The 21,939-nt window shown below is 37.9% G+C and overlaps 1 protein-coding gene and 1 long non-coding RNA gene across 10 annotated transcripts in view; one reads left to right on the top strand and one right to left on the bottom strand.

The window, feature by feature from the left end:
- Nucleotides 1–21,939, bottom strand: part of pcloa (piccolo presynaptic cytomatrix protein a) — a 56,878-nt gene that overhangs the window by 8,544 nt on the left and 26,395 nt on the right. Inside the window, exons 6-21 of one of the 5 annotated variants that reach the window (XM_024285502.2) lie at nt 20,248–21,776; nt 17,834–19,904; nt 16,377–16,424; nt 15,936–16,018; nt 15,702–15,777; nt 13,307–13,432; nt 11,320–11,428; nt 11,091–11,155; nt 8,528–8,712; nt 8,131–8,181; nt 6,608–6,738; nt 3,396–3,422; nt 2,566–2,659; nt 1,254–1,325; nt 930–1,176; nt 8–605 (exon numbers count right to left, since the gene is read on the bottom strand). In XM_024285502.2, coding sequence (XP_024141270.1) covers nt 343–605; nt 930–1,176; nt 1,254–1,325; nt 2,566–2,659; nt 3,396–3,422; nt 6,608–6,738; nt 8,131–8,181; nt 8,528–8,712; nt 11,091–11,155; nt 11,320–11,428; nt 13,307–13,432; nt 15,702–15,777; nt 15,936–16,018; nt 16,377–16,424; nt 17,834–19,904; nt 20,248–21,776 — 5,177 coding nt within the window. In that variant the 3' untranslated portion in view covers nt 8–342. Of the gene's footprint in view, nt 1–7; nt 606–929; nt 1,177–1,253; nt 1,326–2,565; nt 2,660–3,395; nt 3,423–6,607; nt 6,739–8,130; nt 8,182–8,527; nt 8,713–11,090; nt 11,156–11,319; nt 11,429–13,306; nt 13,433–15,701; nt 15,778–15,935; nt 16,019–16,376; nt 16,425–17,833; nt 19,905–20,247; nt 21,777–21,939 lie in introns of those variants that run through there. The other 4 variants (XM_024285468.2, XM_036210195.1, XM_024285491.2 and 1 more) reach the window with 4 other exon arrangements.
- Nucleotides 15,172–21,939, top strand: part of LOC112154535 — a 40,193-nt gene continuing 33,425 nt past the window's right edge. For all 5 annotated transcript variants that reach the window (XR_002920664.2, XR_002920663.2, XR_002920662.2 and 2 more), the window contains exons 1-3: nt 15,172–15,245; nt 15,369–15,449; nt 15,538–15,747. This is a non-coding gene — a long non-coding RNA (uncharacterized LOC112154535). The remainder of the gene's footprint in view (nt 15,246–15,368; nt 15,450–15,537; nt 15,748–21,939) is intronic.

Here is a 21,939-nt window from a genome sequence, read left to right as displayed (position 1 = left end):
ATGAAGGAAGTAAATCAGTTTCTGACATTTTTATTAATTTTGTGTTGTTGGGGCTTTAAAAAATGTTTCAAAAATTCACTTTTATGCTTTAAAAATTTAATTTCTCTTAAAATTTATTATAATATATTTTAGTGCCATCACTTTCCATGGCTTCTATCAAGAGTTAAATGTGTTTTTTACTCATCTTTAGGTTGTGTGAGGATGTGATTCAATCCAAAAGTTCAGGGATCGTTGGTTGACTCGCAGGATACAATAAGGGTGGATTGTAAAAGAAAAACAAAAGGAAAAAAAACGAACAGAAGGCAGAACAGATGAGTGCGAGGAGGCCATGCTGCGTGGGCTTCATTTGCGTCTTGGTTTACTTGGTTGGAGGCGTTGTGGTGGTGGCTGCTGCTGCTGAGACTGCTGTTGGGCTTCACCCGTTGCTATGGCAGCGCCTCCATTGCTGCTGTCCGGATGGTGTTGCCGTGACGCGCTCTTGCTGGAGCGTGAAGTGGCGTGTGAGCGCGAGTGTTGGCTGTGTCCGTGGCTTTGGCTCTCGGACGAGGAAGGCTTGGCCGTGCCAGGACTACTGTGAGATTTCTCGATAGTGGGCACCTGTGTGTCTAAAACAACCAGATTCACCAAATTACCAAACAAACCTGCAGCAAACTCACAGGCTCTGCGGTTGAAAAGTTTTGCCAAATCTGTGATGATTTTTCGTTTAATTTGATGTCATTTTTTTCCCCTAATTTCAAAGCCTTCCACATCCCTCTACAGCATAGGAAAAATAGAGGAAAGCCAAGGTGGATGAGATACATGACGTCATGGCAACCAAGAAAACGGACCACGAGGAAGCGAAAAGCATCAAGCAGAAGTTAAAATGGGGGCCGGTGAAACAGATGATGACAGAAACCAGGCGCCCGAGGGCAAAATTTATCGCTTCCTACCCTTGGCTGGATCGGGAAAGATCCCATGGCTTCGGCTTTTGGTGACGGATGATTTGGGGGAGTCCTGATTTTCGTGCACGGAGGCAGTGGTTTTCGGGGAGGAGTGCTGCGACGACGGTTTGGAGGAGCTGTGCCGGCCCTGGCCCGAGTGGGAACGCCTGTGGTGATCGCCCTCGCTCTGCTCCTTGAGGGGGAGCCATCGAGGGATGTTGTCCAGCTGGGCGGTGTCGGAAAGGCTGATGAGGACCTAGGAGCAAAGAGAGGATAAATTATCCAAAAATAGTATTGAAAAGTGTTGTAATAACACTAAAAAAAAACGTTTACCTCTCCAAGGAAATCGTTGGAAGAGCCCTTGTCGTAGTCCCAGACGCTCACCTCCAGAGTCTTCTTCCTCAGCTGCAACACACAAAAAATTAAATACTATCAAAACTGGATGTTCTTCAAATTTTAAAATAATGGGAGACCCCTAAAGCAAAGGAAAAAAAATCTATTTCAGGCTTCTCTGGAGCTGAGCTCAGCTTTACTCTCCCACGTCCCCCAATTTTTTTAGTTCATTTTAATATCATTATTGACAAAAGGAGGAAATTCTCATTACAAACTTCTTTGAGTGTTGGAAAAATAAAAAAATCAATATTTTAAATGAAATGAACCCTGAATTGTCAGCCCCCTGCCCTCAGCTTCAATCCATGCTATCACAAAAAAATGATTTGGAAAACTAATTTTAAGAAAATAGTCTTGATTCAAAAGAGCCTTAATTGATTCTATTCTAAATTTTTTGATTTTTCAATTTAATTCAATTTTGAATTTATTTATTCACATTTGTTTAGAAAAACATTAATAATCTACTATATGATTTGAATATATTCATATTAATCTGATCCAGTTCACATACTGTAAAATGTATTAGTGAAATAATGAGATTGTTAATATCATACAGAGTTACATAGATTCTCTAAAGAAGAAGTTCTAACAAAAATGTTTATAAACATTGTTCTGCCTCTCCTGGAGGGCGTTTCAGTTTGGCCACTAGGTGGCGATTGCGCTATAGCATTACACCCTATTCTAGAAGAAGAAGAAAAATTATGACGTTTAAACCACAAATAGTTACTTTAAAAATATTTCCTTAAAAGAGTTTAAAAAATTAATGCCTTTGAAGTTTATAAATTAGTTCATTTAGTCAGCTATGTATGTTTAGGTCGACTGAGTGTTAGCATTAGCCGTCCTATGGGAAATTCCAACAAACTTAGCATTAAGCTAGCTAACTATAGCTTTATGTGCTAAATTGATTTATATTTTTTATGAATTGATAGCTAAGACCGCTAAAGCCGGCTAAATTATTAGCTAAATACCAAATTAGCCTTAAAAACTGAAAAAAGTCTAAGTTAGCCAAAACAGCAAACATGCAGCTGAAATGTTAGCTAAATTCCAAATTAGCCTTAAAAAAAGAAAAATCATAAACTAGCCAAAATAGCTAGCATGGAGCTGAAATATTAGCTTAGTTTCAAAACAGTCTAAAAAGCAAAAAGAAAAAAAAATAAATTAAAAAAAAAGCCTACATTAGCCAAAATAGCTAGCATGCAGCATTTGTAATTCTCCCCCTAAAATGAACATTCTAGCTCCGCCCCTCATGCCTTACCTGCTCCAAATGGATGTTCTTATAGATGACCGTCTGGTTCCACTCAGGGTTGAGACTCTTTCCCGCGTGTTTGGATTTCCTCTTGTTCTCAGCGCTGCAGAGGACACACCACAACACACACGGACTCGGTCACACGCCGTTCCAACACGCTGACGGGTTCTGGACCACAGCACTGTGATGGTTCACAAGGTTTGGAGCGGACACTCAAGAGGAAAGAGGGTGACAGTGAAGCACACTGTTCGGGATGGTGACGATGCATGAGGCCTGCGTGCATGGCGTGTATGATGTCACAGCGTGCTGCAAAAAAGTCCATTCTGGGAGCATACAAAACGTATGCCGGAAAAGAGGAAAAAAATCACGTAAAAGTTTACGTAATTGAGAGTTCTGACGGGAAAAGAAATTGATGAAATAATTCTAAAGATGGATGTTTTTTGCAGAAGTTTAGGGTTTTATCGAACACTGTGAGGCATGATTTGTAGAGTTAGTTTGGAAAGACAAGGACACTCTACTCTACAGTTTACTAGAAAGAATGACATGATAAGACAGAGTGACAAGAGCTGGTTTTGAGGGTAGCAGGGCATCAGGAGTCAGTATGATGTTGGAGGGGAAATATTAACATCACAGAGGGGGGAGCTTCAAATGTGAGGTTAAACACATTTAGAGACCTTTTGCTTCGAACAAGAAGGGAGTTGAGGAAAGTGTGGGCTCGTTAAAAGGTGAAGGAGAAGTTAGTGGGACTTGAACCTTTTACCCCATGAAGAAAAACAAGATGGCCGCCACCCGACCACAGCAAATTTAAAAACAGAACCAAAGTGGGCAAATTCACATACCTTGCATTCTGGACAACCATGACCTGACTGAGGGGTCCAGCATGCATTAAATTAGAGAACAACATACAGAAAGAATAGTCAGACGGGGGGTGGGGGGCATCATGGAACTGTGGGTTGTGAGCGCTCAAGGGGACTTTGAGTGTAGGTTGAAGATAGCTTGAAAAAGGAGAAAAAAGTGAGATGTGCAGCGGGGGAGGGCAAATAGTGCTGTTTTTGGGGGAAGGGGTGCACAGGTGTTCTCACGTTCTTCATGTTTGACCGGCTATCATTCATATTCAGTTGTGTGTCACTGATTTTACGGTTAAAAAGTTTTTATCACATTGGTCACAGAATTCAAATTGCTTGAATCGGTATCCTTTCTATTTCCTTTCTTAATACTTTTATATATTGATTGTGTGATTTTTGTCCCCAATGTGTTGCCGTAGGATGTTCACGCTACGTAGAAAAGAAGCGAAGTCACATGTAAGAGTGTATGTAAAAATATGCCGAATTAAAACACTCAACTTGGACTCCCGTTCTTTCATTTCTAGTTGTGATACCAGGAAGGAGTACCCATCAAATACTTTCCGTACTTTCAGAATAAAAGCTAAAACCAACATTTTGGTGCAGAAAGGAATGAATTTCCGGATTGGGGTGTGGCATCTTTCCCTCATTAGCAAACTTTCTTTAAAAGTTCATCCTATATCAACACATTCTCACTCCCAACTCGTCATATATGAACGTATGGTTCGGGACCCCTCCGCGCCACTTTTTGATGTTTTGGGTGACCACGGCTCATCGTTTTTTGATGGGTTGGCTGTTCCCATTAAATCACGACTCTCCAACCCTTGGGAACTGGTATCAAATGCGGAACCGATACGGGTTAGGATACCAGTCTGCGTCTTGACTGGTGCTGCCACAAACGATCATTTCAATAGTCGACTAATCACAGATTATATTTTCCGATTAGTTAACTAATCGGGTCATGTGCAAACTGGATGTTAAGCACATTGGCTTCAAACAAACTAAAAACTAGATATATAGCATTACCTGTGATAATACTAGTGTGGATGCTGTAAGTTGAATATGACCGCTGAAAATGTTAGTGCTGATACCTGAAGATGCTGAAATTGATGGCTAAGATCACTAAAGTTGATTGCTGAAAACGCTGAAGCCAATAGCCGGCTAAATTATTAGCTAAATGCCAAATTAGCCTTAAAAACTGAAAAAAGTCTAAGTTAGCCAAAACAGCTAGCATGCTGCTGAAATATTAACTTAATCCCAAAACAGCCTGAAGAACAAAAAAAAAAGCTTAAATTAGCCAAAATAGCTGAAATATTAGCTAAACTCCAAATTAGCCTAAAAAAACGTAATAAGTGCTAAAATAGACCAATGAGCTAGCGGAATGCCATTATAACTTTCAACTTTTACTACACTCTGATTCCATATAAAAAATAAACTAACTAACTAACAAATTAGTCATCTAGAACTGCGCATACTTGTAATTGTGTGTTCACATGTACAAAATTTACAAAATACTATTTACACTTGCACAACTTAAGTTGCACTAGCCTAAAACTAACAACACATAGAAATTTTTAATAAGTACACACCAATTGCCTGATAGACACACACAAAACCGCGTTTACGTACAAATCAGATGTGAGACTCTTTTCATGTCTCCAGATTTGTGTGTAAGTGATGCGTTTAAATGCTGCTAGAATGCTGGGTCATCAGAGTAACAAACACTTTGTACTTCGGTTGTGAATAATATCTGGTGAAAACGTGAGGGAGCAATGAGTTCTGGAAGACTTGAAACGGTAAGTTCTTGAAAAAAAGGTGTTGAATATTTTAAAGACGCATGTTTATTATCACAAATATTAAAAAGAGTGAATAAAATGTCAAGTTTTCACCAGATATTATTCAGAGTCTAAGTTCAAATCTGGAGACTTGATGAATCTCACATTAGATTTATGCATAAATGAAATTTAGTGTGTTTGTATCTAGCGATTGGTGCATATTTTTTACAGATTTGTACATGTAGTTAGTCTTTAGCTGATATAATTATAAGTTGCGCATGTGCTAATTGTATTTAGTCACTTTTGTATACGTGAACACACAATTACACACAGTTATGGACAAACCAAACCAAGAATTACGCACACACAAATCCAGTGAGACTATTTTCTCTCCATATTCCTGGTATAATTTCAGGAATCCTCCTTTTTTTAGTGTCTAATACAAAAACGGCACAATCTGCTTCCTCAGCACTTCTTATTTGTGTTCCTGCTCTGGTGGACGGCAGCATTAAACTCTAAAATCGTGCTCTCCACTGAAAAGTTGATTCATCGCCCAGACAATCAGTCATATTTTTTTTCTTTCTTCCTTGTTGCACAAAGCTTCTCTTCTTAGTCACCAGGACCTCCGTGTGGTTGCCAGGAGACCTTTGACGCATCTAAAAGTGTCCGTGTGAATTGCAGTTGACGCTGACAGTCAGAGAGAGAGTTAGTGCTTGTGCAAGCTGCAAACACGTGCACAGATATGGTAGAGTGTGGGCTGCCTGGAAACGTGTCAAACCGAAGACCTGCGAGTCACTTTTAATTTCTTTTATCCAACCTGATCGATGGAAAAATACCTTTTTGTGGAGGGACCTTATCTCATCCAGAAGAATAGGTGGGAGAGTCAATTGGATTACATTGCAATCATGGCGAGCAAGGAGCTAAAGGTGGGAGGGTTAGAGAATGAGGGAATGTGGATCGTATTGCAAGTAAAAATATGAGGGTAATTGATTTTTTTTAAATGCACTCACACCTACACAGCAACAGCCACCAGTTCAGCTCGTGTTATTTTTTTATTATTACTATTTTTTTCATGTCGTCCTGCTGACAGACACGTGACGAGGCATTTATTTGAAAAATTAGAAGAAAAAACAAAGATTCGATAGGCTCCGTGGGTCTCAGTGGTATGAAGCTGAAGGAAGAGCATGTGCCACACATCCAAAGATGTCATGGTCTTTTAAAATCAATTGCAAATCGATTTTAAAATGAATGGTGAGAGCGGTGGCCTGTGCAGCATTTATAGCAGATTCTGGTCCAATATACTGCACTTCCTCAATCTAGTTTAAAAAATAAGACACACATCTTTCATTTTTAAATCCATAAAAACATCTCATCTTATCGTTTTGACCATGCTCGACTGAAGAAGGTCTGCCAGTTTCTCCTTTCGTGACTCACCCTCTACCCGGAAGGAGATAGACTTTTACAAATGGGTCAGAGTAGCCGTTGTTGTCCCGCGGTGCAAGGTTTCTGGCCTGCAGCACGTGAACAATCAAGTTGCCGAGCTGCTTGTCATAGTGGATTTGGAGCTAAAGAAAGAAACATAACTGAATTAGAATGGAATTAATACACTTGAGGAGAGAGGCAGCATCAGAAGCAGCGGGAAAGATCGACCAGGTTTAGACAGAGTCTAAATAGAATCTTCCATTCTTACATTTTACAGGAGGAAGCAGCTAAGACCCACTCCAATGGAAATTGAGTTTTTTGTGTTTTTCACATTTCCTACAGGAAGATTAAGTACTTCTTTATTGAAATCACTCCGAATTGGCGGTGTGTATTGGCAAGAGTCTGGTGATACAATGTGTATCGCAATACGTGTCTCACAATACAATGTGTATCACAATACACGTCTCGCAAAACAATGTGTATTGCGATACGCATCTCACAATACGATGTGTATTGCGATACACATCTCACAATAAGAAATGTATCGCAATATGCATCTCATAATACGGGGTGTGCTGCTATGCACGTCTCACAATACGATGTGTGTTGCAATACGCGTCTTACAATACGATGTGTATCGCGATACGCGTCTCACCATACAATGTGTATTGCGATACACATCTCACAATATGATGTTTATCGCGATACGCATCTTACAATATGATGTGTATCGCGATACGTGTCTCACAATATGATGTGTATCGCGATACGCATCTTACAATATGATGTGTATCACGATACACATCTCACAATATGATGTGTATCACGATACGTGTCTTACAATATGATGTGTATCGCGATACACATCTCACAATATGATGTGTATCGTGATAAGCGTCTTGCAATATGATGTGTATCACGATACACATCTCACAATATGATACGTATCGAGAAATGCTTCTCACAATATGATGTATGTCAAGATACGCGTCTCACAATACAATGTGTTTCACACTACGCGTCTCACAATACGATGTGTATTGCGATACCCGTCTTACAATAAAATGTGTCTCACAACACAATGTGAATTGCGATATGTGTCTCACAATACAATGTGTATAACGATACACGTCACACAATACAATGTGTATCTCGATATGAATCTCATAATATGATGTGTATTGCGATATATCCCGATAGTATGACTTAGAAAAAAAATACTCTACCTGAATATAAAAATGCCTTTTATGGTAATAAAATGGTAAAGTTAATTTAATTTAATGATCACAACGCTAAGTACCGCTTAACGTTGCTTGGGTAAAGTTGCTTTTTTAATGAAGTCCTGCCTCTGCCGAAAGTCCTAGAAAACGTCCTAAGTTCTATGGTTTTTGATCAAAACGGAGAAATTATAAATAAAAGACAGCTGGAAACGCTTCAAAAACAGATCATAAGATAATTGGAGTGGGACTTAAAGCTGAAATAAACTCTGCGAAAAAACATTTTGATTTGAGAGATCGGATTTTGATTTTACAGACCTGGATCTCTCCAGAGATGGGATGGGACTGGATCTTCATTCCTTCTGAAGTCTGTAAGAGACCAAAGCTTAGACCATGCTGCCAGAAAATCTGCTTTACCAGTGGGTGTATGAAGCATACTGTACACGACATACAGCGCTGCGCTCTGCTTAATGTACTGCTTGAGGCAAAAGTCACAAGTTCAGATATAATTAAACACAAGTTTTCACTTCCGATTAAAAAAACAAAAACTGACGTCTCGGTTGCTGTGTTTAGTTAAACTGAGAGACAATATCACATGATTCTGGAGAAATTAACGACTGACTATATGAATAAATCTTGGAGATCCTTGACCCAAAAAACTTCCCGTTTTGCTTCTTTAGTAAAATTTAAATTATCAAAAGATTACATGACGTGCCTTGCTGCTGTGGCGTTTTTTGCTGATGGAGGGGGAGCCTGGCTGAGCGGGGCTGGAAGTTGCGGACGTGGGGGCGGGCAGGCTGGATGAAGACGTGGATGACGGCGCCTGCTGCTGGGAAACTTTCTGCAGCTCAGCCGCCAGCTGTTTTGGATCAACACCTGGAGACCTGGGCGGTCTCTCACCTGTAAGGATTAAACTCAGATTAATCCATGCGTGACACCAAATTTTTTGTGTTGTTGTTTTAAGCTTTTACCCACTTTTGGAAAGTAAGGGTGTAACGATTCAATTTAACAATTGTTACACCCCTATTGGAGAACATGCAAAATATGACATTATTCTCAGCAGTTTACGTTGTTTAAAAACTTGCATGGTTTTATTTTTTTGCACTTTTCTGATTTAAGCAAAAAAAAAAAAACATGCAAAAGCTATTTCCGAAATGTTACATTTGCTAAAAGACTGGACATTTTGTTAAAGAAATATGACAGAGCGCTGGAAAATTTGTAGTAAAATTGCTTAAAAATTTAGTGTGTTGCTTAAATATGAGCTTAACTCAAAATTAGCCCAAAGAAACCGTGGTAGATGCCAAATTAGTCAAAAAAGCTAGCTTGTTGCTTAAATACTAGCTAAACTCCGAAATAGCCTAAAATTCCTCAGTAAACTAAATTAGTAAAAAACGTTAGTCTGTTGCTAAAATCTAAAACTTTAAATTAGCCCATGAAAACTTCAATAGATAACAATTTTGTCAAAAACGTTAGAATATTGCTCAAATATTAGCTAAACTCCAAATTAGCATAAAAAAAAGATAGCACACAACCTAAATATTAGCTAAACTCCAAACTAGCCTAAAATTCCCCAGTAAAGTAAATCAGTCAAAAACGTTAGCATGTTGCTAAAATGTTAGCTAAACTCCAAATTAGCATAAAAAAATCTCAGTAGAGGCGAAATTAGCCAAAACAAAAAGCTAGCACAAACTGGCCTAAAATTCCTCAGTAAACTAAATTAGTCAAAAACGTTAGCATGTTGCTAAAACATTAAGCAAAAAAGAATTAAAGATATCCCATGAATATATCTGAAGTCTTGTTGCTAATCTACTTAAAATTTTCACATTTGAAGACTTTTTAATTAATTTCCTACACAGCATATTTTGCTCAACATTTCAAAAACTAAAGTTTATGAATACCAAAAATACAAGCAGTAATGTCCTGAACGAAATGAACTTTTTGAAACTCTGATTGAGTTTTTACATGCCAAAAACCGTACGGAAAGGAGCAGGAGAATCACTGTTGTGTGAAAGCTTTCTAAGCATTCACACAATTAAAATGTGGAAATCAGAATTACACATTTGTAACGATTTAAAAAAATGTGTTTTTGAATGAATATGTGACATAAAACAACTAAACTCAACAAAAACCAAAAAAACTGAAAATAACAAAGTTTCAAACATTAAATGTAACATAAAAAAGGACAAAAATTGACATGATGTTGAGATAAAGAAATACTTTTAGTAGTATTTTATCTTGAAATAGTGCTGCCACAAATGATTATTTTAAATTGTCGACAAATCGCTGATTATTTTTTTCCAATTAGTCGACTAATCGGATCATGCACAAACTGGATGTAAAGCATCTTAACCATCATTAGCTTTAAATAAAGAAAAACTAGATGTATACCATTACCTGCGATAATGCTAGTGTGAATGCTGTAAGATGAATTTGGCTGCTGAAGATGCTGAAATTGATAGCTAAAAACACTAAAATTGATAGTTGAAATCACTGAAAACACTAAAGCTGATAACCAACTAAAATATTAGCTAAATGCCAAATTAGTCTAAAAAACGGAAAAAGTCTAAGTTAGCCAAAACAGTTAGCATACAGCTGAAGTATTAGCTAAACTCCAAATTAGCCTAAAAAACAGAAAAAAAGCCTAAATTACCTGAAATAGCAAGCATGCAGCTAAAATGTTAGCTAAATTCCAAAAAAGGCTAAAAAAAAACAACTGAAAAAAAAAAATCCTAAATTTGTCAAAATAGCTAGCATGCAGCTGAAATATTAGCTAAACTCCTAAGTAGCCTAAAAAACAAAAAAAAAGTCTAAGCTAGCTAAAATAGCTAGCATGTAGCTAAAATATTAGCTAAACTCCAAAATAGCATAGAAAACCTTATTTAATGCCAAAATATTCCAAAAAACTAGCATAATGACATTATAACTGTCCACTTTACTACACTCCAACTCCATATAATATAAAGTAATGACTAATAGACTATTAAATTAGTCGTCGACTACTTTAATAGTCGATTAGTAGACTAATTGTGGCAGCTCTATCTTGAAACATTTAAAATTTCTTCAAAACTATTCATTTTGTAATTAAATATATAAAAACAGTTACTCGAAGTCCTCCCAGAAGCATAATCATACACGGCAAATTAATATTGTAATTAGGGCTGTAACATTATAAGAGGCTTTATTGTGGGTTTTTATGCTTTTAATATGTAGATTCATCTTGAGACAATCAAAAAAAAAAAAAAAAAATGAGTTAAGAGAGATAATGAAGCACTCCTCACCCTTACTGTGCTCCTGGAAGTCCAGGTGTTGGGAACCCTCACACTCCGCCAGCATGTTGAGGTCACTGAAATGTAAAGGTTAACAAGACATACCGAAAGGAAATCTACTAATAAGAACAGACAGAATGAGTTTGATATCAGAAAGAAGGAAATAAAATGATCTATTAGAAAATGTAAAAATACTAGACATGAAAAGGGACGTTTAAGGAATAAGAGAACAACTACTCACAGTCTGACGCACACTTCTGCCTCATTACACAACTGCCCAACAAGCCCTTGTACTTCCTCGTAGGTTTTCCCCGTCAGAAAAACGCCATTCCACTCCAGGACTTGCATTCCTATGAACGGTTTAAACACAAATCCACTCAGAGAAAATACTTTTTACAGACAAAAATACATTTGCACACCTGGGAAAGAGAGAAACGAAATAAAAAGATTCAAAACTGCAAGAATTTTCAAAGGGGCGACTGTTTGAGTTTACAGAAATCGACACAGCAAACACACTCCACACTCTGAAGGACTTACACCGCTTGAAGCAGCTCATCAGGACGCTCCTTTGTTTGCGGTGACACGCTCGAGCTGCAAGTGTTTGAGTGACAGGAGAGATGGACTGCAGCCTCAAACTGATGAACAGGTTTTCATTGGAATTGAAGCAGCTGTCAGTTTTGGAGCTCAAACTTATAAAAAAAATGTGCTTTCCTTGCAATTCCTTGCATTGCATTTGCAAAAAATCAAGAAATATTGTCGTTTTTACAGTTTATAGAAGAAGATTCATTCAGTTTGGTTCCAAATTTAAGATAAATTGGCTTTCATTCATGCAAAGATGCCCACTTAGACAGTACAAAATAAAATATAATTAGGAAAAAAAATTAAATTCTAAAGTAATGGTAATACAGTCTGGCTTTCATAATTTAATATAAACATTAAATAGGAGAAATAAAACTATTTAGAGCATTTATGTTGCAACGAAAAGAAGAAACTAGATCGATTTTTTGTTATATAAAAAAAAAACAAAAAACTTCCAAACGTTAAAACTTTGATACATTTGAGGTAAGAATTCAAGTACATGAATTAGGAGAAACAAAGAAGGATTCAATATGTTTTCGTTTCTTTTTTTCCACAAAAACTGCTATTTTCTTCATAAAAACTCAATTTAGAATGGTTGTTGGGTCATCAAGAATTTTTTTTCATACTCTCTGATTTTTTAAATCAACAGATGATCAACAGATATTTAATATTCTTTCCCGTAAAAACTGATTAATCAGAATCTGGACACATTTTTCCCAATTTTTGTCTTTTTTTTTCTTTTTTTTGTTTTTTTTTTTAAACAGGATGACTTTATTTGTTCTCACTGTGGTCTATATTTTTGCTATGGCTGTGATAAACAACCCATAAGAAACTCATTTTAAAATCTTCACTGTTGTTATCTACTTATAAGACATAAAGCAGGCAAACACTAAAAGGTTATTTTCCATCCTCTTCCATGCATCAACCGACAAATGCTGAGAGTCGACCTAAAGGGCGAGCGCTGCTTCTCACGTCAGCAGACCATCCGTCTGACATCTGACATTTTTAGCAGGAATCAGCGAATCCTGTCTGTCTACAACAAGCTGATTCAATTCTAATAAGTTTTTTTGTCATAAATAAATTCATGACAATTTCTTCCATAATAAAGCTTAAAAAAACCTTTACAATAAAGTTCCCTTTAGTAGTTATTGCATAATTAAGCATTAATTAACCATTAAATAAAGTGTTAATAGCCTCTTTTGTGCAGTTTTTTCATTATTTTGTGTGTTGCTTAACTCGTTAGTTAGCAATTAACTAACAATTATTATTTTACTTTACATAATGCATTAATAAATGCTATCCAATAGAATTACTTAGCATTATATGTGCAATAACTACATAATATTTGTAAAACATAATATCTAAAGTAATCATTTACTACGGTTGTCTAGCCATGCATTAATTAACCTTTGTAAATTAATAATTCATTTTTAAATAATGCTTAATTATTCACTAACTAATGTTAATAAATTGACCCCTATGTAAAGTTTTACAGAATATTACCTTCATTTTGAGGTAAAACAACTTTTGAAGCCAAATTTAGACTCTTTTTAAGATTAAAAAAAACAAACGGTCAAATTGTTATTTAATTTTCGAGTTTCTGTCACCAAAAATCCCATCTCGACCTCCACACCGAGTTTGATTCTTACCTTCAAGAATCTTTCCGGTTTGTTCTGCAGCTCCGCCGGGCAGAACTTTGGCAACATACGCTCCTATTTCTCCGTTACTCCCGGGAACTTCCTTTCCTCCGACCACACGGATACCCAGACCGTTTCCTGTTTGGTCCCAGAGACAGAGGAGAGGATGAGATTGTTTCCAATGGAAGTCTTTGTCTTTTATTTAGGGAAATCAGTGTGATAAAGTGCTACAGCGGTGAATGGACTGACACCTTTTTAATGGGATGTAGAATCTAGCAAAAAAATTCACTAAGCTAGTAGTCTGCATCCTTTAGTGCAAAAATGAGCTGTTTGTTCCAAAGATGCAATTTATTCATATTTTTGCAACCATTCATTTATAAAATGTCAAATTTATATGAACTATAACAGTGTTATATTTCTGTATTTAACTTTTGGGAAAAGTACATGCAAGTTCCTTTCAAAATAAAATGCATCCTGTGTGAAATGAAGATCCTGTTGCAGTAGATTTGTAAATATACTTTAAAAATGTCGTCTCTTAACAGCTACTAGACTTAAGGTAAGGAGTCTAAACTTATTTTAATGCATTTTGAACCATATTTTGCTTAGATATCTGACATGTATTCATTTTGGAGCAATAGTAATTCTTAATGTCTCTATATTTGATTTATACTCGTCTGAGATTGAATTAAAAATCTAAAAAAAAAGGCAAAAACTTAACCCTTTAACACCTGAGATGTCACCAACGAAGCCTAAATAACACACTTTTTAACATACGATAACTTTTCAACCATTTACGCGACCAACATAATTCCAGTGGTTCCGAAGCAGAGAAAGCTGCTTTTTTCCATTTCAGAATTTACTGGAATTAAGTTTGTTTCCTAGACCAGGAGTCAGCAACCTTTAACAATAAAAGAGCCATTTGGCCTTGTTTGCTAATAATCAAAATCTCAAAGGAGCTGCAAAGTCTTATTTTACCCTTTAGGAAATTGTAATACCACTTTGCATTCATTATTTTTTTAATACAATAAATATGAATTATGGTTCATTTTTGGCATTAATAAAAAGAGTAAATATAAGGGGACAATATTTAAGTCCTCAAAATATAAAATAGTTTTTTACTTCTGACAGAATCTTGATGATTTCCTTTCAAAATAAAAGACACCCTGTGCCAAACAAGATCATCCTAGTGTTGTCATGGACAGCTACTAACCATTGTTGTGCAGCAAAAGATAATTTTAGCTTTAAATGGATATAATATCAGACTTTTTTTTTATTTACTAAAGTTTGGTAAAAAAAAAAATGTAAGAAGTTCAGTTAAAATCTAAAGCATAGATCCATCAAGGCCTCCTCAGGGCAGCAGCGATGTAAAAATCTTGATAGTTTAACTTCTAGGTGCACCTCAGTCATACATTTATAAGCTTATCTAATCTTAATTATTTAGAGGCTAATTTAGTGCTTTAAAGAAATAAAAAGTATTATTTTATATTTCTTTATCCAGAGAGCCACTATGGAGAGGTAAAAGAGGCACATGGGACTCTGGAGCCACATGTCCGAACATCAACACTCTGCTAGATACTGGAATTAAACCTCTGATGATAAAGGGTTGAATAACAAATCTGTATTTAGATCCTTGGCATTTTTCTTCAGTGCCCAAAGATGCTCTATAAAGAGTGTCTTCAGACCCTCGGGCTGCTAACCTCCATATTTATAACTTTTGTCCAGTCTGTTGTTTAAACATCGAGTGATCAAGCTTATTTTTAGTCATTTGAGCGAAAAGTGCATGTTAAATGCAGTGGATAAAGCTAAACCTATTGTAAATGACCGGAACTATGTCAACTTCCGGTAAACTCCGGAAGTTATGTTTCGTTTTCGGGAGCTTGACATATAAACACCGGAAGTTGTGTTTCGTTTCCGGTAGCTTGACATGCGCGGTTCTTTAGCAACTTCTCATGTAATTTCAGTTAGTTTTCACAGTTTAATTTCAATGTGTGTGTTCTCCTGTGGTTTTTAGACATTTATACATTTTGTATTTTATTTCTATTTGATTTAATTATATCATTTATGTGCCATCTAGTTCGGTCGGCCCCGCCCCCTCCCCGAGGATAGGAGTTGGGGGCGATATAGAGGGAAACCCCGCTATTACCGCCGAAGCGAGGTGTGTTATATTATTTTATATTATACTTTTTGTATGCAAATGGGTGATTCTTCATTATATCTCACTATTTTTTCTTATTTTGCTGTAGTTTTCACGGTCCCAAACGAAATAAAACTACTGCACCCGTCAGAAGCTCTCTTCTGTTCCTTGAGACCAAGGCTGTTACATCTATGATGGCAAAGTGGTCAATAACACACTGAGCTGTTTGTTCTTTCATTGGATATCAAGTACGGATTAGGAGTTCTACTTTACCTGAGACAGTGCGGTCTTTGGGATCCCTCTGCAGTTTGACCCTGAGGTGAGGGAATGGGTAATATGGACCTTTTCCCTGTGGTCCATACACGAGAAAAAATATGTGAACTTGTAATGTCTTATGCAATCAAATCGATTAGTATAAGGTAACGTGTGTGTATTTTGTTGCTTTAGTTTTTTGCTCTAAACACATTAAAAGCTGATATTTGTGTGTACATGCATCTCCAAGTTCACCTGTCTCTTTTCCCTTCCATTATCTGTTCGTCCATCTCTCGGCTTTTCAAACCAGTCCGTTTCTTCTCGTCTAAGATGGTAGGCTTCAGGGATAAAAACAAGAACTACTTAAAAATCCATTGGAAAACCTAAAACTTTGCAAATTATCGCAAAGGATTATTGATAGTTTGTTGGAAAACTTTTTTTTAGTTGATAAAGGAAACCAAAAAAAAAGTCAAATGAGGAAAAAAGGTAAATGCTAAGAAGTTGTGCATCAGTGGAAAAAAAAAAAAAAACGAAAATCTGTGATTGAGGTGCTGGGGGTAAAAATATCCCAGTTTCGTTCATATAAAAATAACAAAATTTGGCCTGAATCAGAAAACCTCCCCAACATTTACTTGCTTCCTTGCTGATGCACATAAAATATTTGTGGTATTTTAAAGAACTGAACTAATACTCTACCATTGGTTGCATCGTCTCTGTTCAAAGCCAGCATGGATTCACTTAGGGCTGTAATCAAGGCAAATGGGTTTATTTGCAAGATGATTTCTGAAGCTTCTTAATTTCAGTATGTAAAACAGAGAAGATAAGCAACATTTCTGAGACATAAAATTTGGATTTTCATCCTCCAAATTAGGAAATGACCAACAGTCCTGTGTGTTAGGTTATGACTCTCAATTTAAATATGTCATTTATTAAGTCGTGAAATGCATTAAATAAGGAAAATTCATTCATTTTTTTGTGTATTTGTTTGAACATATAAATACTTGTATACAATTACCTGTCTGTATACATCTTAAGATAAACAAAATAACTTCACTAGAAGTTTATATAAGTCACATACATAAAATACATGCAGCTGTAGCTCCTGAACTAATGAGTCAACCTGAAGGTTAACTTAATGCTAGTACAATATATGAAGACATATGACGAAACAATCAAGATAAGATATGCAAGATTAAAGTATACATGCAAACATGCGTTGTACATACATATATTACACAACTTTGCCAATACCATCTACGTCAAGCTTACTGCAATAAAAATCACTTTATAACAGCATTTTGCCTCATTAAGATTCAGTTTTCTCTCAGGCTTTCACTATCATCTACTAGAAAAAAACTATATATATTTATTTATCAACAGTATTTATACTAATAGTACAGATTTAAATGGAAGAGAATGTCTTTTCAGAAAACTAGGTATATGTTGCAGTTTGAAGAGGCACTTTAAAAGGTGTAACTATAAACCTGAATAGGACCCAAGGTAGGCTTATTTAAGTTTTGTAGTATTAAGTACAAATTTAAAAACGTTTATTTGTAAAGCTTATCTACATAAGACAATGTTCTCTAAAAGTTTATGTAGATTGCTATACAATTATTTAGGGGATGATCTAAATAAGGGATAGGTAACTCCAGACCTCGAGGACCGCTGTGTCAGTATGATTTACAAATGTCCAAGCCCTACTCATGACTGATTATCGGGTGTGTCCAGTCAATTAAAACATGTCAGAGCGTGATATGTTGGTAAACATGCAAGAATGCGGATCTTAAGGCCTGGAGTTGCCCATCCATGTTCCAAATCCTTGGTTACATCCAACAAACCTATGCTGTTAAAGTATGTGTCACACAAAGTTTTGTATGCATTTTGAAACAGGATGTACAACATGTTCAAGTCAAAGAAATGAAACAAGAGACATGCATGCACACCATACTTTAACACATACAATAAAGACAAAAAAGAACATTGATGACTGCAAATGTAGAACACCAAACAAAAAATGTCAGTATTTGCATGCATTTAATCACAATATATTTCCACAAGTACTAAGCGCATGCAAGGCAAACCAAAACACTGAAATACCACGAACAAAATGTTGAAAAAGAAAAGAGAGCCAATACAAGAAGTATGTTTTTTACCTTCGCTATCTGACATTGTACCCTGAAGATCGTCCATTATTGCATAACCTCTGCCCCTTGTTGGTTCTTCCCTGATATGTTGCTGTTGCTGAGAATCCTGCAAGGACAGGCAGGAACCAAACTGGTCCCTCGAATCAGCTGAGATTGGAGGCAAAGGTCCTGCTGATGCACGGGCCATGCCCATTGGTTGTCCAACAGGGCTTAACGGACTCTCTTCCTCTGAGTTCTGTGCTACAATGGGTATTCGGCCACGGCCACTTTGTACGATGGGAAGGCTTGTGGGTTTGGTGCGACCAGAGGGGGTTTGGTAACTCAAACCATCTCCAGATGCTTCACCGTCTCCTTTGAGCCTCAGCGAAGAGCTGGAGAGGTCCCTTTTAATAGACAAGTCTAAGCCATAGCACGATGTTGGCCTGGAGGAGGGTCTTGAGCGACTACCACTAGGATAAGCAGAGTCCAAACCCAAGCTCTGACCCAAGTTTAGTGAACCAGCCAAGTTGGCCCCCAAAGTGGATCCAAGATACTTTTGTTGTTCAGCAATATTCTTACGAAGACCAAACGTAATTTCATCCTGCATTAACCGACTAGATCTTGGGGAGGCACTGGAAGAGCCCAGGTAGCTGGTATAGTCAGTCTCTAAAGCTCGACTGTCTGAAATAGAGGAATACTTTGAGGAGAGTTTTGGATCTAGTATAGGAGTCTTGTGTTTTTGATACAACATAGATGTTGGAAGCTGTTTTGCTGCCTGCTTCTCTAGAGTAAGTCGACTCATGCTGTATTTCTCAGACTTAGGGTAATGTCTTTGGGAGTAGCTAGATATGCCGGAGCTCGGAGTATAGTAATGCTGGGAGAGACCTGTCATTTGTTCCAAGTTTTCTGTTCCTCCTGTACTTCTCCTGAACTCTTGCTTGAGTTGCTGCTTCAAAAGCTTTAGTTCATAGGGTTCCTCCATTGTATCTTCTTCATCAGGCGTCTTTCCAAAGGCATGAAGCCTCGAGGTGGAGCCCAAATAGTCAGTAGATCCTAAATCTGCAGCACTCCGGCGCAACAGTTTTTCAGCTTTTGCCAGCTCTCTCTCAGCGAGGCTGTATGATGAAGAAAGACTTGTTGGGGTCTTTCCTAATTCTGCAGCATCTTCCAAAAGCATGTAGCTTCGAGGTGTATGGTGGTCTACGTCTGTGTAATAAGAATCAGAAACAGCTGACATTGGGCTACCTGCTATACTTCCCACTTCCAAGGCCCTGAGATCGAGGTGGTTGCCATATTTGTCATATTTTACACCAAGGTAGGCTGATGATGTTGGATCAGGTTGCCGGCTAATGACGTCATATTTCGTTGCATCTAGCTCTGAGAGGAGGGCTGCTTGTCTTGCAGCTTTTTGTTGCAGCAAAAGCATCTGCTGGTAACTCTGTTGTTGTGAGCTCGTAAGGGATGGGACAGAAGAGTAGATAGAATGAGATGGGTAAGACTGTGGAGTCTGATAGATAGAATGCTGATATTGGCTTTGAGGGTACTGGTATTGAGAGTACTTTTCATACTCGTGCTTTGTTTGGGGTGGAACAAAGTCATCCAGCTCTGACTGAGGAGCTGTCCTTGGGCGTTCAAGACCATGACTTTCAATTTCCTCATCCTCACCAGCCCCGTGTCCACCTCTAATTTCTCTGATGTTACTAACTTCACTGTCGGACATGTAGTCTCTGTCCTCTGCAACACTCTGCAGGTAAGCCCTTTCCCTCTTCTCTCTTTCCTTCAGCAGTACGTCTTTTCTACGATTGATTCCCATTTCCAAGTATCTTAGTTTGGCATCAATTTCTTTTTCCTCTTCGTCTAGTTCAGCTTGTCTTTTGCGGAGTTTTGAAGACTCACGCTCTACCAAATCCAGCTCACGATCTATGTCTTGTAAGATCTTTGCACGTGCCATATTGGAATTTCGACACTGTCTTCGACGTGCAGAGCTAGTGCTGTATGCTGTCTGACCACTGGTTGTTGATTCTTCTTCTGATGGTGGATTTGGGAGAGTCCTCTTCACCTTCTTCTGCAAACTTGTCGGTGTGCCAGCTGAACCTTTGCCCTGTAGCAAAAGAATGCGGATTTTAGCACTTTTAGCACAAAGACACACAATTGTTTTGTAGTTAATTCGTGTCTGCACTTAAATTTGGTATGATGTGTGTGGTTTAATGAAGGTCCTTCACCAACAAAGCCTATTATTCCCTCAGTTTTTAATAAACATACTTTATAGTCTAAACATGTCCCTATATTATCAGTAGTATACCACACTGTAGTCAGAAATAAACTCATTGAATGTTAAAACATCATTTGATATACATTTTAAGAATAGACGTTCAATTAATTTCTTCTATTATTATTTACAGCATACATATACATGCATTTCTTCAATATGGGCATATACTCACTGTGTGGCCATCAAACTGGGTGCCTGATGATGCTCTTTCTTCTCCAGTCGGACTCATGGGCTTGGGATCCGACATGGATCTCTGCATTTTTTGTCCTTTGGGGCTAGCTGGGGAGGCTTTTGCTATATCAGTTGTTCCTCTTAGCTTCTGTGGGCTTGTATCCCCTAACGACTTATCATAGGAAACAAATTCAAGAGATTTGCTTGGAGATATACAAGGGGAAACGGGCGAGTAAAGCACTTTGGGTGATTTGGGAGGGGCTTGGAGTGTTGAAGTATCTGGTTTGAGTTTGGTAGATTGGGCTATTTCCAAGGGCGTAGGTCTTTTCTTAGGTGAGGACCTTTCAGAGTCAGACAGTTCCATCCTGGCATCCATTAAAATATTTCCCTCTGCATCTGTTTGTATAGAAATTTCAGTATGAGCTTGAAGAGACATCTCTGACTGCCCAATCCTATCACCCCTAGCAGTACGTGGTCTACTTTGCCTGTTTCTAGTCTGTGCTTCCCATTCGTCTTGATCCTCATCATCTGTCTGGACACAGCTATCAACACTCTTCTTAACACTTCTCTTTTTTCTCCCTGCTGTGTATGCTTTGCTGACAGTTTCATCTTCCTCATCTGTCTGGCACCCACTATCAGTGATCTTTCGGGAGAGTACTGTGCCATCAGGCCCCAAGACAACTGCCTCTTGCAACCCATGTCCTGGTATGTCCCCACCAGGATACATCTGACGAAGCTTCTGCTCCTCCAATTGAATGCGCAACTGTTCTTGGAGTCTCTGAATCTGCTCAAGTTGCTGCTGTTGCTGGGCATAGGTTTCTTTCTGCATCATAAGATGAGCCTGTCTTTCTTCTTCCTGCTGGCTTAGGATTTGTTGCTTCATGATTTGTAACTCCTCCAATTCTTTCTGTACTAGTAGCTGTTCTTGTTCGCGGAACCGCTGAATCTCATGCCGCTCCCATTCAAGTTCCTCCGCCAGGCGTTGTTGCTTAAGTTTCTCCATCTCTAGCCTCTCCCGCTCTGCTAGATACTGGTCATCACCAGGAACCATGGGCGAAGACAAAGCCTCAAGAGAAGCAGCAATAGCTTCAAGTGAAGCATCAGTGTAGGTGTCGAGGGATAAAGATGCTGCTTTTGTGATGGCACTGCCAGTAGAGGCAACTCCTCTTGAGATCTCTAAATTAAGAGGAGTTTCTCTTTGTTCTTCTGTTCCAGGAATGGTTGACAAGAAACTCTGAGATCGGGTAAGTGGGAGATTTTGGAGATTGGACAGGGAAGGCATGGTGTCACTTGTGTGCATACCTGAGAGGGTATTGTATGCTGTACTAAAGATAGATCCAGGCTGGGTAGTGATAGCATATGTGGATAGGACTGGTGCAGCAACAGAAGAATAAACTACTCCATTCGTGGATCTCAAAACATTGCTTGTTCCAAATAGTGTGGTGTCATCACTTGTGATTCTGGTTTGGGAAAAAGGTGGAATTATCATTCCGGCGTTTGCTCCTTTCTTGGAGTAGTCAACAGCTTCACCTGTCAAAAGTCAAAAATACAAGTTCAATCCGTATACTGGACAGATATTGAATTGTGAAGATAGCCATGCCTTTTGCAACTTAGGAAAATAAAAAATAAATAAATAAACACTGGAAAAAAATCCACGACTAAGGTCCAACATGCAAGCAGCTTGCAGGCACAT

The sequence above is a fragment of the Oryzias melastigma genome, linkage group LG23, assembly GCF_002922805.2.
Source record: "Oryzias melastigma strain HK-1 linkage group LG23, ASM292280v2, whole genome shotgun sequence".
Taxonomy (NCBI): domain Eukaryota; kingdom Metazoa; phylum Chordata; class Actinopteri; order Beloniformes; family Adrianichthyidae; genus Oryzias; species Oryzias melastigma.
The sequence above is the reverse complement of the archived record's forward strand: the minus strand, read 5'-3'. Positions and strand labels throughout refer to the sequence as shown.